Source organism: Barbatula barbatula, assembly GCF_947034865.1.
Source record: "Barbatula barbatula genome assembly, chromosome: 21".
Lineage (NCBI taxonomy): Eukaryota > Metazoa > Chordata > Actinopteri > Cypriniformes > Nemacheilidae > Barbatula > Barbatula barbatula.
This window is the reverse complement of record NC_136784.1, coordinates 5,802,566-5,818,419: the sequence shown is the minus strand read 5'-3', so window position 1 is coordinate 5,818,419 and position 15,854 is coordinate 5,802,566. Positions and strand designations below refer to the sequence as shown.

Below are 15,854 nucleotides of genomic sequence, written 5' to 3'. Positions count from 1 at the left end.
GTTCCTCGTAATATAGCGGAGTTACAACCTTGACGCAATCTTTAAAATTGAAGACCTGCATTGAAGTGTGGACACTTTTTGGAAGCAATTAAGTTATTTAATTTATTTTGCAAATAAAAAAGAAACACAAGATATTATTAGTTTGATTACAATTTTTGGGTTTAGTTAACTTCAAAGTTTGAATTTGATGACCTTTCGGATGACGTAGTCATGAATTACAAACGATCTGCAATAGCCATCACTGACCATTAGATGTCGCGTCTAAAAAACGGGTTTGAATGCAGTTTAGAAGCAGCCAGGTATATATAGTGAATATATAGAAATATAAATAAAATGCAGATATATAACATATACAAAGATCTAAAGACTATGTACCATGAGCCGATTTGGATTAGGCAGGAGAATTGCTTTTTATTCATCCAGAGATAATAGGATTTCAGTATTAGAGCATCCCTCGTGTCATGTGGAAAACAACACGGGAACAAAAAAAAACTATCGATGTCAAAGAAACCAGAACATAAAAGTTTCACATATAATTGGGGTTAAAAAAAATTGCATGAAAAACATAACAAATGATGTTGTGAACAATGGACTAAAATCCAGACTTAAAAAACATGAAGAATTCAGGCACTGATTCATGATCGATCAATGAGTGAGTGAACGAGGAAGAGAAGGAGAGGTTTAGTCCACATTGATGATATATATGGGTGCTCTCTCCTGTGAGATTAAACATTTTTCAGAGTCTCGTCCTTATCACTAAAGTCAGAAAAATACAGAGATAGAGGGAGAATATAGCTTTTGTCTGAGGCAGAGCGTGTCTGTTAATAAACGTTTTCACAGGATATCCATTTAGAAGAACAAAATATAGGTTACTACATAAAACCAAGGTAAAGTCCAAAACTTTCAGCAAGTAGGGCATTTCGAGGAAAGCTATACAATGGCAACTCAAATTAAACTGAGGTTGTTTATGGCTTTAGATAACCACATGGAACAAAAGAACCAGGCTACAGAATAAGGGCTTCTTAGCAACAAAGACCGGAGAGGTTTCATTTATAATGTACTTTGAAAATAAATACACAGCCAGAGGTCCAAGACTGATAAAACGGTGTGTAGGGATGAAGTATCAGGGTTTGGGGCACATGAGGCGATCAGCCTGAGTTCATATGTGCAAACATCCAGCAGAGTCTTCCCCCCTATCGTTTTAAGTGTTGAAGATAAGTAAAGTCATATTTAGTTATTTGTTTAGGGTTCAAAGGTCAGTAGGATTTACGATAGTAAAGTCAGAGTCTTTGCTGTGAGTGCTCCCATCATCTGGACTGGAAGACCCAGATGTGGTTCCCATCAGAGGGTCTTGAAAATCTGCCTTTTTTAGGCCCCGCACTTGCTTAGAGAGCGGAGCTGGGGCGGCCAGGCTTTGCTCCTCACTCTCGGCTGGCTCTCCATCCTGCGAGACCAGGATGTAGTCGTCCCAGTTTCTCCCTTCAGTGGCCTAAGACAATGAAAAATGTGTTTTGTGGTTGAATTCTTAGTCAAGACAAGAACTTGTGAAGAACACATTTTACCCCAAAGTAAAAAAGCAGAATTTTAAATCACATGACAGATGCTTTGTCTAATTGTCTCTTACCTGTGACTCTGGTCTCTTAGGAACACTCTCATCCTTTAACACCTCCTCTTTCTCCGCTGCTGTTTCTCCTTGCTGGGTGGTCTGCTGTGGAGCCTTCAGTTGTCTGCGGGGAGAATCATCTGTGTTTGTGGACAAGCTGTCTGGATAACACTGGTCTCTTAGTGTGGTAAACTGAGAAGAACAGTAGTGATCGTCTGCAATAGTGATCTCCTCATTTTCCTCCGACTCCAGCTGGCTTTGGTTGAATCTGAGAGACCCCTTTAGGATGTCCTTAATCTGAAGTCAAAAGCAAAGATCTCGATTTAGACTTGAAGCCTTAAAATTGAATTTACAGTCGCAAAGTTACAGTTAAACAAGGCAAATTTATTCGGACCCAATTCATACCTGTTTGAGTCCAGCAAGTGACACCAGAACTTCATCTTCCTTCTCCAGATGTTCCTGCAGTATCACATCTTGAATTTTGCCTGTCCATTAATCACAAAGCATAACCGTTCAGTGTTTATCAGCAATGATTTTATGATTGTGACAGCTGACTGGCTCTGTGACTCACCGATGTGCATGTTCATCATCTTGGCGCAGTATTTACTCATGGCCTCTAGATCATTAATCTGACCTTGCAAAAACGACACTTGCGCTTCAAGCTCCTCCTGTGCCAAAATACAAAAACACATCCATGTAGCACCCAACACAGAGTTTTCAAATATTATCCTAAACATGACAGAAGATAATAAAGTCTCTGAATAAATGTTTTGCCTACCGTGTCTTTCTTGTTGATGGTTTTACTGTGGGACCGTGAACGACTAATGTTAAAGAAAGAGTCTTTCCTCGTTGCGGAAGAGGGCGGGGATGATGTGCTAGAGTCTTGTCCCCCTCTCGACACAGGAAGAGGAGGGGAAGACATTGCATGGTCCCGCCCACAAGACAGGCTTTCACTGCTAGGGGAGGAGCTAACTGTCCTAAAGATGTGTCCTATAGGGTATACATAAAAAAGTTAGTGTCTGTAATATAAAAGGGGATGAGAACTTATTCAAAGCCTGGAAATAGTTTATTGAATAGATGTTACAAAATCTGCTTCCTTTCTGCCCCCTGGTGGCACAAAAGAACTCAACAGATTCACATGCATGTTTACACAGTTGACTTGGCTCAAGCATCACCGCACACTCCAGTACTGATGTTGTTGTCATGGCAGCAGTTACCTGGGGTATCCGAATGAATCTGGGCTGGGAGAGATATCTGAGAGGCTCCACAAGAATTTACATCTGAAAGACAACAATATATTCCAAAAGCTTATGACACGCATGTAGAAATGTTGACGTATGTCATTTCATAAAATATCCTCTTCAGAGGTGTATGAGTAAAATTAACATTATTTTGTGACGTGAAATGTGTGTGTATACAAGTGTTCACCTTTGCTAAGGTGCACCGGCATGCTTTCTGACTTCAGAAGTCGGTGCTGATGCTGCGTTTGTGGGATTGACTGTGATCTTATCTGCGTGTTTGAGGGGGCGGTGGTGGAAGGAGGCTCGATCAATGGGCGTGGTTCCGGACCTTGAGCCGATACCACCTCACTGTTGATTGGCGAGATACCGCCAGAGGCGCCTCCAATTGGTGCGATGAGCTTTCGACCAAAATTGAGAAGAGAACTGGACACTTTATTAATGTTGAGAGGTGCCGCTTTCGTGTTGGCCCTGGACAAATAGAAAATAGATACAGACTCTTTCCTAGCCATAATAATGTAGCTGAATTTGAAAAATTTGGTCTTTAAAAAGGGAACGTTATGAAAAAAGATCAAAAGAGCACAAAAGGAAAGCATACCGAGTCTTGTTGACAAGGTCAGCCCCTCTTGTTTTATAGTAGTCAAGGTTTTGTTGGAACTGATAGTTTACTGGCCGAGGATTATTCTGTGGTTAGACAAAAAGACAAAAATGATGCGTAACAGCAGCTTTGGGATCAGTTATATGGTCACACTTTTAAGTTTTTTCATAATCCTTTGCTCTGAATAAAAGGAGTTGCGTAGAGCAAAATAAGTAGTGCTTAACTTTATATTTCTTTACGTGTCTTGATATAATTATCATATTACCATAATATGATATTACTGGATATTAATGGCTCATATTAGGTAGTTATTAAAGAAAAAGAAGCAGTTGCTCAGCCCATATCGAAACACTATACTGCTCAATACCTCTTGTTTTTATTAGTTATCTATCCAAAAGGCTCATAACGCGTATGGCCGTCCGGCCATACAATAATACATCGACGTTCAGGAGTAACTCTTCATTATATAAGATTTTTATTAGGGTGGTCAACATTAACGTGTTAACGCATACGATAATTGTTTTTTGATTAAAATATTTACCGCAATTAACGCAGCATCTGTTTATTTTGTCATCCTTTGTCTATACATTATATAATCACACTCTTATTCATGTAAAGGCCTTTAAACCATTTAAGCGCGAAACAGTGTTTTGAAACAGTTGTTTTGACGCGTTCAGTATAGATAGACAGCATCTAGCTGGTGTATACAGTCAAAGGCTGCTTCAGTGAAACTCTGTCAGACAGCGCCAACTGTAAGTATTAAGTTCTCTTTCATGCTTGAATGAACAAAACCACACAAGATTATACCAGAAAGCACATTTGTTTCGCATTTTTGGATTTTACAGATTTCAACGTGTAACATAAAATCCAAAATGTATCCAAAGAGTTGTGAAACTGGGAAAGGGGCCGGATTCAAAGAATAAAAGAAAAGTATTTAATTTAGAATTCAGCATTAAAGTGTTTGAGTACTTTATTCAACTTTTGTATACTTCCTACCTATTAGAGATGATAGTGCTCAGTTATATTGTACTTCAATGTTAAATGGCTATAGTCAATATACTCAATTTCATAGAGACATAATTTGCAGTACTAATATCAGAATGTTGCCTTTCATTTAAAAATTATGTTGTTAAAGAAATCTGTTGTTTCTACATTCATTTGGGGATTAAATGTGAAATTATTAAAATGTAGAAGTATATTTAAAAACATTAATGTCATGTGTGATTAATCGATTATCGACTAATAAACCAGAATGGTTTTAAGACCATTCTGTCTTAAAGTGATAGTTCACATAAAAATAAGAATCCTGTCATCCTTTATTTGTTCTCTCTTTGGGGAACGCCTTTATAATTTATTATATGACTTTTTTGTTCAACCACATGTCATAACATTATAAATAAAACATAATGCATCTGATTCCTTGCGCGTAATAGTTTCAGCACTATACATATATATAAAAGAGCAGTGATGTAACGGTACCTTAGGATCTCGAAGGAAAAGTGCTTTCAGCAGCAGGGAGTGGATGTCTCCAATAGGAGGATAGTGCATCAGAAGTCCGAGACATGTCTGGAAGTTACTAGCGATCACTATAACATGAATAAGACAGAAATCACACGGTTATGGCACATTGACATATACAAGAAAATAAACTGATAATGTCCTCTAGAGATCTTCTGTGCTGTTTGCTCTGTGTCTTCTTCATGTGATGGATGGAACACTGTGCTAGCTGGCATAAACTAGCTCCTCTGCATGTCATTTTTCTGGTCACGCTTGATGTTATATGAATGGACAGATAAGTATTTATGGTTTACATAAACTCAAAGAAAAGTCATAAGTCGCCAGCATACAGTGACACCTCTATGCTCATACAATAAAATAGTTTCAGTGAGACCCAGAGTATTCTAGCCAGAACATACAAAGTCGTGCTAATCGTATTATTTGGGCCTCATGAGTCTTCTGAGGATTATCTTACATTCTATGAGTTTGTTTTTGGAATGAAACACAGATGTTCCTGGGTAGCTTAAAAATTATTTTCTTTTTCATCATTTACTCACTGTATGACCTTCTACAGAACACAAAATATATTTTGAAGAACATTGATAAACAAACCCTGGACCCTATTGAATCCCATTGTATGGACACAAAACCACTGAAACATTTCTTGAAATATCTTTGTGTTTCAAAGAAGAAAGAATCATATACAGGTTTTGAACGCCATGGGGGTAAATAATAGAATTGTTCATTTTGGGAGCTAGCAACACAAAAGTCCTGCGTTCATTTCCCAGAGAACACACTTTTAGTCATTTTAAAGACACAAACCTACAAAATATAAACTCACATGCATCTCGGATGTACAGAAGCATTGCAACAAACACATAATCCACCAGGTCCAATGTGATGCTGTCTGCAAAAAGAGCATCCCACACCACCAACAGATCCTGCAGAGAAAACTCCCGACCAAACAGCAGTCGAACCCAGCGACTGCCCAAACACACAGACACAAATACACCATTTATAAATGCTGTAACAAAAATTCAATGTATCTACACGATTTAAAACATCTGTGCACAACTCGTGCACAAGCACACTCACATGCCGTAGATCTGGGGGGCTATCTCTAATCTGTTCAGGTGCATGCACAGTTCAATGTCATGTTTCTTTACAAGCTGGTCCTGAATTCGGTTTACTTTGGTCACTATAGCTACAGACGGGCCAGTGTCTTGTGGTCTTGCAAAGGGGATGCTGGTTAACATCTCCTCTTTGCCCTGAAATGTTTAAACAAGATGTATGTTTAATATATGGCATTATTTTTAAAGGGATAGTACACTCCGAAATGAAAATTCCACCACATCATTTCAAAGCTGTATGACTTTCGTTTCTCCACAGAACACAAAAGAAGATATTTTGAAGAATGTTATTAACCGGTTTTGTGTACATACAATTGAAGTCAATGGGTGCCGGCACTTTTCAGTAACCAATTTTATTCCAAATATCATCCTTTGTGTTACGCACACAAAAAGAAAGTCATACAGGTTTGAAATGACAAGATGGTGAGTAAATGATGACAGAATTTGTTTTTTATTACTATCCCTTTAAGTCAATGACTTCAGATATTCAGGAAACATTACAACAAAATATTAGCACTGCTACCTTTCTGACCTCCCGCTCAAAACTACTAAACCAGGGCTCTGCTGTCTCCATTAGATGAGAAAACATGGCACTGTGGAGAACAGGAAAAATTGAGTGAAGGTTGTTGAATAAATTGACAATTAACTGAAGGACATCCAATGTGACATTATCTATCTTCTACTTACTAGGCATCATGTTCGTGGAATTCAGGATCCAGAATGACTCTTATCTCTTCACTGTAAAAGTTTATATAACAAGACACAATTAAGTCATAGGCTGTAGTTGACACAAACAAAGATGTAAATACACTAATTGCTGCAACTATCCACTACATGTCACTTTAATGTTTACAACTGGTGGATGTTACAACAGGGAGCATATCATTTATTTTTGCTTAAAGGCGCAATTTTTGATTTAAAGTGGCCACTAGTGTGTATTATAGATTTACAAGGAATCTCTCCAAACTCGACGGTGGCCACGACAGTACAAAAATATGTCAGCGTGTCTTCTCATATTGACGCTGGGATAAGATCATGCAGGCATCAGAAAGACTGTAGAAAGAGCGATGTCTTATTTTTTACATAAAATAAAAGGTCTGTGAATTTGAAGTATAAAAAGACAGATCAAAGTCAGGCAGGAGCTAGGACCTGTGTTAATATTATAAAGACTTTCCATCAGAGAAAGTTAGGACCCGTGGTTCAAAGTGACTTTAGCGGAGATACTCATATATATCTAATGGCGATACATTCTAGCAGAGAGACGTTGGAGAAAAAGATTGTTTAAAAACCACCCCCGAGGAAGTTACATTGATTCAGATCAGTATGAGTAACATTGGTTTTTCCAAGATTTGTTTTTGTAATATTAGCCCCTCTTTACAGCCAATTTTGTGATTTCTTTTTCAATTTTCTGTTTCAATATAGCCAAGTGTGTTTAAAGTTTAATATACAGGTTCATGACTCTTCCTTTCGTTTCTTAATTCACCATTATAATGTAATACTACTGACCTTTATTTAGAAATATCTATCATTTGTATTAAATATATAATCATTGACTCGAATCGAGAATCAAATCAAGGGCTTGTGAATCGGAATCGAATGAGAACATCAGAATCGATACCCAGCCTTTTCAGTATTGTAACAATTCTGGGAGAAACAGATCAAATGAAAAAAACAGACGAAGTGCGTAGCTTGTTTTAATCCACTGCCAATAGATTGGACCAAACCAAGCCGTCAAACTGACATCACCAGGGAAGGTCCGCCATTTTTAAGAACTTTAGTTAGTTAAAGGAGCCCAAAAACCTTTAAAAGACAGTGTGAAAGCAAAGAGATGTGTCATGTTTGGGGCAATTAGGTCAGACCTGGGATTGGCCGTCTCATTGGCATGCTGAAACGCCTGGTGATCACAGTGAAGAACAAACACTATAGGAGCCAGTAACTCATGCATGCCCTGCAGAGAGAGTGAGAGAGAGAGAGTGTGAGTAAGACAGAGATGTGCACTTAGGATAAAATAAAAATGTTCATCCAAAAATGAAAAATCTTTTCCTCACCCTCAGGTTATTTCAAATCTGTATTCATTTCTTTGTTCTGCTGAACACAAAAAAAACATATTTGGAAGACCGTTTGTTATGAAACAGAACTGCCCCAGAATGGTGTTGTTTCCCACATTCCTCAAATGATCTTCTTTTGTGTTCAACAGAACAAAGACATTTATACAGCAATACCACAGTATTACAATTTTTGGTCGAACTATTCCTTTAAGAGATACATCACAAAATGTAAATGGATACCAACCTGTTTATACAGAAGCTGCTCATTCTCTCGTGCATAGCAGAAAAGAATGTCAGTCAACTTCGTCCTGACATCATCTTCCTGAAAGTACAGCATCTCTGGAAACCTGCATACAGTCAAGTTTCTATATATTATTTCATAGCATACTATTATTTTCATAAATACAGACATTAAAGTATAAACAATCAATCAACGTTTATTTATAAAGCCCTTTACAACACTCAAGGTGACAAAGTGCTTTCAAAGAGCTAAATAAACAATAAAGACAAAACAGACACAAACATACAATGCATTACAATAATCTATTCTTGAGCTAATAATAATAGCATGAATAGCATGAATAGCTTTCTCAAGGTCAGATTGATTCAAACATTGTTTGATCTTGGCGAAAAAACCTTGCTCTAACCACGCTGTCAATTTGTTTATGAAATTTCCGACTATTATTAAAAGGCACGCCAAGATTCTTGACAGTTGGTCTAAGCTTTGAAGTCGGCGGGCCATAATCAGAAATCACAGTCTCTTCAAATAAAACGTATTGTATTTCCAGTCTTTTCTTCGTTTAAGAGTAAGAGTAACATTAAAGTACGAGCAGATGTTGTCCAAATTGTATGTGTGTTGGTCTCACTCTTACGTTCGTAACACATCCTGTTTGATCATCCCTCTGAGCTCCTTATCCTGAAAGAACTTATTCCATAAACTCTGAGAGAAAGAGAGAGAGAGACATAGAAGAAAACAGAGTATTGAAGATCCAAATTGTTCCAACAGGTTGAAACTGGATTGTTATTGGATGTTCTCTCACCCCCTCATCCTGTGACAGTGGGTTGTTCACCACCAGGTCCTGTTGTCCAGCAGCTTTGCGAGGGTTTGTAATGTGCTGTAGACAAACAGTCACGACTGAGTCTCAAACCCCACCAAATAAACACCAAAGAATGGACACATACGTACACACATACCGTCTCCTTGATCTTCTCATACTGTGCTCTGAGCTCCTTGGTTCGCCTGATCCATTGACTCTTATCTTCTGGTAGTACATCCAGATAAAGCTGAAATCCACATAACCAAGCCTTATAACCTACATACTGTATACATTCTCAGAAAGGGAAGTGTGTACATTCCTTGGCGTTTCAAAATTTCCATCCTGGTTAGTAAGCTATTGACAAACACTGTGACATATTAAACATTGCTGTTTGTTTGGGTGGTCTAACATGTGAACTACTGGCTCAACCAATGGTGTGAGTTTGTGACAGGAACCCATTACCTTCCAGCACACGCTGCGAAACCGGCTGCTCCGTAACCATCCGTTAATACCTGCTTGTCGGATCCTTGCCAGGTAGTTACTATTCTGAAACAGGTCATCACACTCCTTACTGTAATAAATGAGAGAAAAAACAGGTTAAAAAAAGCGCAAATGTATTAAATGAAGCACGTTGGAAAGATTGATCAATTGAGTAACCTGTATGACTGAAACGTAGACTCAGCAGCAGAGTCCTGCGACTCTTCTGAAATTACATAAAGAAAGACATTATGAATTTACAGATGCATAAAATCAATAAAAATAATGATAATTAAGATATAAACTACTATAAAAAAGTGAATTGTGGGATGAGGCCCTACACAAGTACGTTAAATATACTGTGTGTCTTACGATCTCTGTTCTTGTTGTAGTTCTCTAGGGGGTCGTAACCCGTCTCTTGCTCGTCCGACTGCAGCGGGTGTCGCGTTTCGAAATTTGGGTGCTGCATGTCCTGAGAAAGGAGAAGGAAGTACATACACGAGGGATTTCAACTCGCACATACTTAAGAGCGCTTTTCCACCATCACACTGAACCGCTCTAAGCACAGTCTGAAACGATTACAGTAATGTTTCTACGTGAGCCTGGTTCGACGCGGCACGATTACAAACGGTTCTCTTGTGTTACCAAGGGAGCGCATGCCGCCTTTGTGTTTACATTCTAAAACATTGTGTTATCAGCCCTGCGGTGGAAAATTAAACCATTTATGTGCCGGCTGGCATGGATCGGCACGGAGTTGAGAGCTTAAGCAACTAGAACGATTTGGCACGATGGTGGAAAAGTGCTCTTTGTTAAACATGGGAATGAGAATATGACATCCGTGTTTTGGTTTTGGAGGTAGAACTACAGTATATTGATACTCACTGTTAGAATCGGTTAGCTCTCATAGGCCTGGAGACCACAGTCCACTAACTATTAATCTGACAACAAAAATCAGACGACAACAAATGAATAATTAAATGAATGAAATTAGTAAAACACAAGCTTATTCTATCTATAAAAACATCAATAATGTGCTTTTTTCCCAGTTTCCAAGATATTTTTTGCTATTTTGACAGGATTGTCATGTTTCAATTTTCTGCAAATAAAATTCATTTGGAATTTGTTGTCGCTAGTTCAGAGAATGAAACAACATTTTTTAACTAAAAACATACTTTTACTTAAACATGTATTCTACCTACAAATAGTAAATTCTGAAAAACTTGAAGTGGTCTATTATTTTTGTTCCACAGCTGTACAGCTCCTGTCAATTCATCTTAAAGGAACACTTACCATTTATTATAAATGACCAAAAATGTCATTAACTCACACTCGTGTTGTTCCAAATCTGTATACATTTCTTCGTTATGATGACAAAGAAAGATACTACTATGGTTGTCAATAGTGGCCAAGAAGTGTTTACAAGCATTCTTCCAAAAAAACTTGAGAGGGTGAGTAAATGATGACAACAATTAAATTTTTGTGCGAACTGTACCTTTAAGAGAAATCCCTATGAGAAAACGGTGATGTTAACTGTTCACTAACAGTTCTTTCCAGAATTCAATTCTCTGCTCTTTATTTTTTGTAGGGAAAGCACGTTTAGCCCCAAACAGGTGCGACATGACATGTTTTGTGCAGCAGCATTCGTCACGGTTGGTTAGGATAGAGACTCAGCTTGCACGGAACAGAGCTTATCACATGCCGCTTTGTCACATTGCATCTGGTTAACACACTGTTCTGAACGCTTTCCATTTGTCTGGATTAAACATCACATTGTATACGATTTTAGTTAAGATCGGTTTACAATAGTATCGAAGTTTACTTGCTAATTCAGGAGCAGAAATGTATGTATCAATATATAAGGCAAGAGGCCAGTTAGGAGATTGTTTCTACATTCACAAAGGAAACATTACATTTAATGAAGCGTGCCAGCAACACAGTTCTTTAGATTTAATTAAAGCATGTGGGTGGCTGGTGCTATGACATGAATTTACCATCAGCTCAGCCGGGTGCATTATGGACCATTACCTCGGCATTATATTTTTATGCATTTGGCAGACGCTTTCATCCAAATCGACCTTTATTGCATTCAACAAATACATTTGATCAGTTCATGCATTTCTCAGGATTGAACCCATGACCTTGCAGGTGCAACTCCATCTTCTACTCTGTTTGAGCTACAATAATTATTAAAAGGTAAATAATTTGTATTTTTAAGGTCCTACTTTGGATAATGGAGTGTCCAACAACGAGTTTACGTACATACGCTGTGTAAAAACACTTTTACACACTTTAATTTTCTAATAATAGTCAGTTATTATTACCTTACTTCTTGACTGACTCTCAAATTATTAGTTCATCATCAAATCCCCTCCTTTCTGTCAGTCTACTCTGATCTGATGGTCAGATGGTCTACTTTGCTGTGATTGGTCTATCGCATGCAGTGTTGCAAATCTAGTTCCTCAGAGATGACGCATTTTTGTAGGGCATTACACGGAGTGACGCAAATCCGAAGCCAATTACTTTGTTATTTGTCACTTTCGGCTTTACAACGTGGCAGTCTGATACACTCACAGACGGCAACATTACACAGTGCAAGGAATGTAATCTTTAGGACATTTTAAAATTTACTTTAAGCATGATACTGGATTCATGATTATTAGGATGGTATAACAATATTTTTAACAAAAGAATTTAAAAACATGATTCAAATTACTTATTTACAAACCATTAACAATTTTACATTTTACTTTACATGTTTATGTACATTCTGTATGTATAAAATGCAGACTTTTAACCCAAACAATGCGTTCTCATTGGAGATGTTTGATATAAGGGACCCTTGTTCCACAGCACTGACAGCTTGTGAGTATATGCAATGGCAGTGCCAAGCACTGTTTGGAGGTGATTCTAAGCCATTTCAATCCCAAAATACCCCAACTGCAACCCTGCCTGTCTTGTCTGCATTCATGTTATATTTTCAAACCTAAATCCATTCTGTTCTTTTGAATCAGGCTGCATGCGGTTGTGGACATTCATAACCTCCAGCAAACGTCCTTTATGAATTATGCAGATAAACTAATAAACACTGATCTAATATCTTAGTACGCCAACACACAGCACATGAGGCTCATGCATTTTATATGACGGTGGTTTATTAGCAGATTTGTTAAGAAATAATGCCTGGAGATTGCCCATGTGGTGTGGTGGCACAACAAAGCAAACAAACTAAATAAACTAGAAGTGGGAACCAGTCCAATCACTAAAGTGTCTGGAAATGGAAAATGGAATGAAATGTTAAATGTGTTTTATTACCACGTATTACACGTAGGGATAGTCTCATTTACAGTCAATTACAGTGAAAGAAATTACTATAATTCCTCAGGGACAGCTATGAATAACTAAGTCAGACATATGAATAATAATTAAATATGCTTAAAATAACAATATAATTATGCTTGACCTGCGTTGTCCCCTTCAGAGAAACAAAGGAACCGAGTCCGAAGCTATTAGTGTAAATTGAGAGATTAAGCAAAGCAAGTAAATACAGGAACAACATTAATGTCTCTCTAGAATTTGCTAGAAAAGAAGTGAGACTTATGTGTGTACTGAATATAAATATGTGGTATACATGAACTACTTGAACTATTGCTTCATATGTTTTTACTACTGAATTGTGTGTATGTTGCTAAAAGTAACACCGATTAAATCACTCCTAAAATTAAAAACATGCATATTTGATTTTACTGGCACAGCAAGCATTAAATATTTGCCGCCGCATCAAAATTGCAATAGTGCATATGCAGGACATACCAATTTACAAGAATAATATTTTAAGTTGTAAAAGGTCATTCTAAGGTAGACACACTCAAAGGTCAAGAAGGGCCAATGTTAAGTAGGGTTGCCATGTATGTTTTAAGAACACTGATATTTAAAATAACAACCCTCTTGCTCATAAGATAAAGTGTAACTGTGGACATTATGTTTAAATTCTGCCATTGATCATAACATTTTTTTCACACGATACAAAGATATTAACGTAACATTTACCCTTTCAATTAAAGCATACAGGATGAACACCTAAATAAATGAGGAACTGTGAAAACCTTTGAAACAGAAACCTGCACCAAAGTTAAAAAAGGCAACACAGCTTCCTGAAAAAAATTTCAAAACTGCAAAAACGTGGGAAAAACATTAAACGACAAAGTTATTAGTAAACAAAATGTAATAAGATCAACAACAAGTGAACAACAAGAAGCGTTGTTCTACAACATGCAAGTTTTGTAAATTGCGATAAGGGCCGGGCAATCTTCTAATAGACACACGAGTAGTTTCATAAGACAGAACGCAACAGAGAAACTACATTACATTGAAGCGTTTGTGGGTGCAGCATTGGAAAAGACTTACAGAAGCAAGCCAGGCCTAAACCTGTTTAAACACACTCACATGACTACACTTCATCAGCCAATTAGAGATCAGGACTTCTGCACCAATCACATGACTCCCTGAAATTCTATCAGATCCATCCTATTCTATCCACGTTATGTAAACACAGCTCATTACAGCAGCAAATTGCCTTACAATATACAAGAAGAAAAAAAACTAAAACAAGTGCACATGTCTGAAAATACAGTAAAAGATGTTCTGTTAGATACATGCAAACACACATCCTCCTCTTCAGCCATTTTCACTACTGAAAACATTTAAATATTAACACAATATGTCCATCACGCCAGATGAGATCTTTCTGTAAAAAAACCAAAGTTGCTTTCATTTATGTAGGTCTTAAATACAACTGCATGGACACAAGACAGATCTCTTAAACTCAATACAATACCATTTTTCTTGAGCATAAATTAGAGTCCATGCCTGTGTGCGCGAGTATGAATGTGTGCTGGTGCCTGGTCTTGTGATGGTAGATCAAGCTATGTTCTTTATCCTTTGTGCGCTCAGGTCCACACCCAAATCATATATTTCTACAAAAATGCTGTTCTTCTTCACAAGCAGACCATAATGTTGCTTAGAAAACGTTACCAAAATCATTAAAGGATTAGAGATAATATATCACATAACGATACTATATTTTTCTAAACCACGTCACAATATTCATATTTGCACATTTCATCTCTAAGCCTGCCTGCTTTTAGTTTAAAGTGAACAATGTTGTTTTAAAACATTAACACAGAGTATAGGGAAATGACTACTGTATTGACACTTCCCCAAAAGAGAACTGGAATATTTCATCAAAATGATGGACACATGCCAAGCTCCAATAAATAAATAAACACAAAGGTAATAGTACATCATACAGGCATTCAAGTTATCAATCAGAAACTGAAACTCATTACCATTGAATCTACGACGAATTTCAAAGTAAACGTTACAATCACTTATTATAATTATTTTGAATGCAACTTCCCGACACATAGCTGTGCTCTTTATAAGTAAATATAACAGAAAGTATTCAATAAAGGCTTATTGATGGACAGCAAAGGCCTTACGGGCTAGGCAAGCTCAACGCTTCCGATAACATTGCACAACATTTCACACACTTGACATCTCTGCATTCAGGTTTGACGGGCACGTCGACAATCGCATATCGCAGTTTCAGGGATAAAGGGACATATATATTTTACCTGCAAAGCTTCACGCGGGTCTGACCATACTGTCCCTGCAGTCTGCATGTAAACACGCTCGCGCGAGTCCAGGCGGAAGTGCCGCACAACAGCTGATCAAACACGTGACTCTGAATTGCCAGCCAGCGCGAGACTTGAAGCGTCGCTGCGGGTGATGAGGTTTAGTGTTTAAATGCGATAAAACACACAAAAAAACGTGTTTATTACTTGAGCGGCAGTGATGGATGTGCTATTATAGCTCTAAAATATAATGATGTGCTGTGGAATGACCACGAAATAGTCATTATTGACGGTGTCATTGAATTCCTGTATTGATGTTTGACAGAACTGAATGCTAGCAGAGATTATTTTAATACAAACATATGTTTAGCTCAAACACCACATATTAATAAACACCATGGCACTATTTTGTAAGTGGCTTTATATAATAATCCCGGATGGCCAAGTTTTTAAAAGGTTTTTAGCCATTAGTGTAGTTATTATATTGATGAACAGCTATCCTTTATATCCATATCCTCAGCAACCACGTTGGTACTGAAATAGCTCTTCTTTCCTATTAAAATGGTTAATCTCAATAATGACCACCACCTAAT

At 37.5% G+C, this 15,854-nt stretch overlaps 1 protein-coding gene across 1 annotated transcript; it reads right to left on the bottom strand.

The window, feature by feature from the left end:
• Positions 1 to 80: 80 nt before the first annotated feature.
• tbc1d5 (TBC1 domain family, member 5) lies at positions 81 to 15,405 on the bottom strand. Its single transcript, XM_079485276.1, has 23 exons — positions 15,262 to 15,405; positions 10,511 to 10,566; positions 10,001 to 10,100; positions 9,809 to 9,854; positions 9,614 to 9,722; positions 9,309 to 9,398; positions 9,155 to 9,229; positions 8,987 to 9,054; positions 8,359 to 8,461; positions 7,926 to 8,014; positions 6,754 to 6,804; positions 6,590 to 6,659; positions 6,032 to 6,204; positions 5,778 to 5,920; positions 4,919 to 5,025; positions 3,440 to 3,525; positions 3,032 to 3,312; positions 2,821 to 2,883; positions 2,382 to 2,593; positions 2,175 to 2,271; positions 2,009 to 2,088; positions 1,625 to 1,900; positions 81 to 1,489 (listed from the first exon to the last, which is right to left on the bottom strand). Exons 3-23 carry the CDS (start codon positions 10,095 to 10,097, stop codon positions 1,250 to 1,252), a joined length of 2,556 nt encoding a protein of 851 aa, XP_079341402.1. The 5' UTR covers positions 10,098 to 10,100; positions 10,511 to 10,566; positions 15,262 to 15,405; the 3' UTR covers positions 81 to 1,249.
• Positions 15,406 to 15,854: the final 449 nt, after the last annotated feature.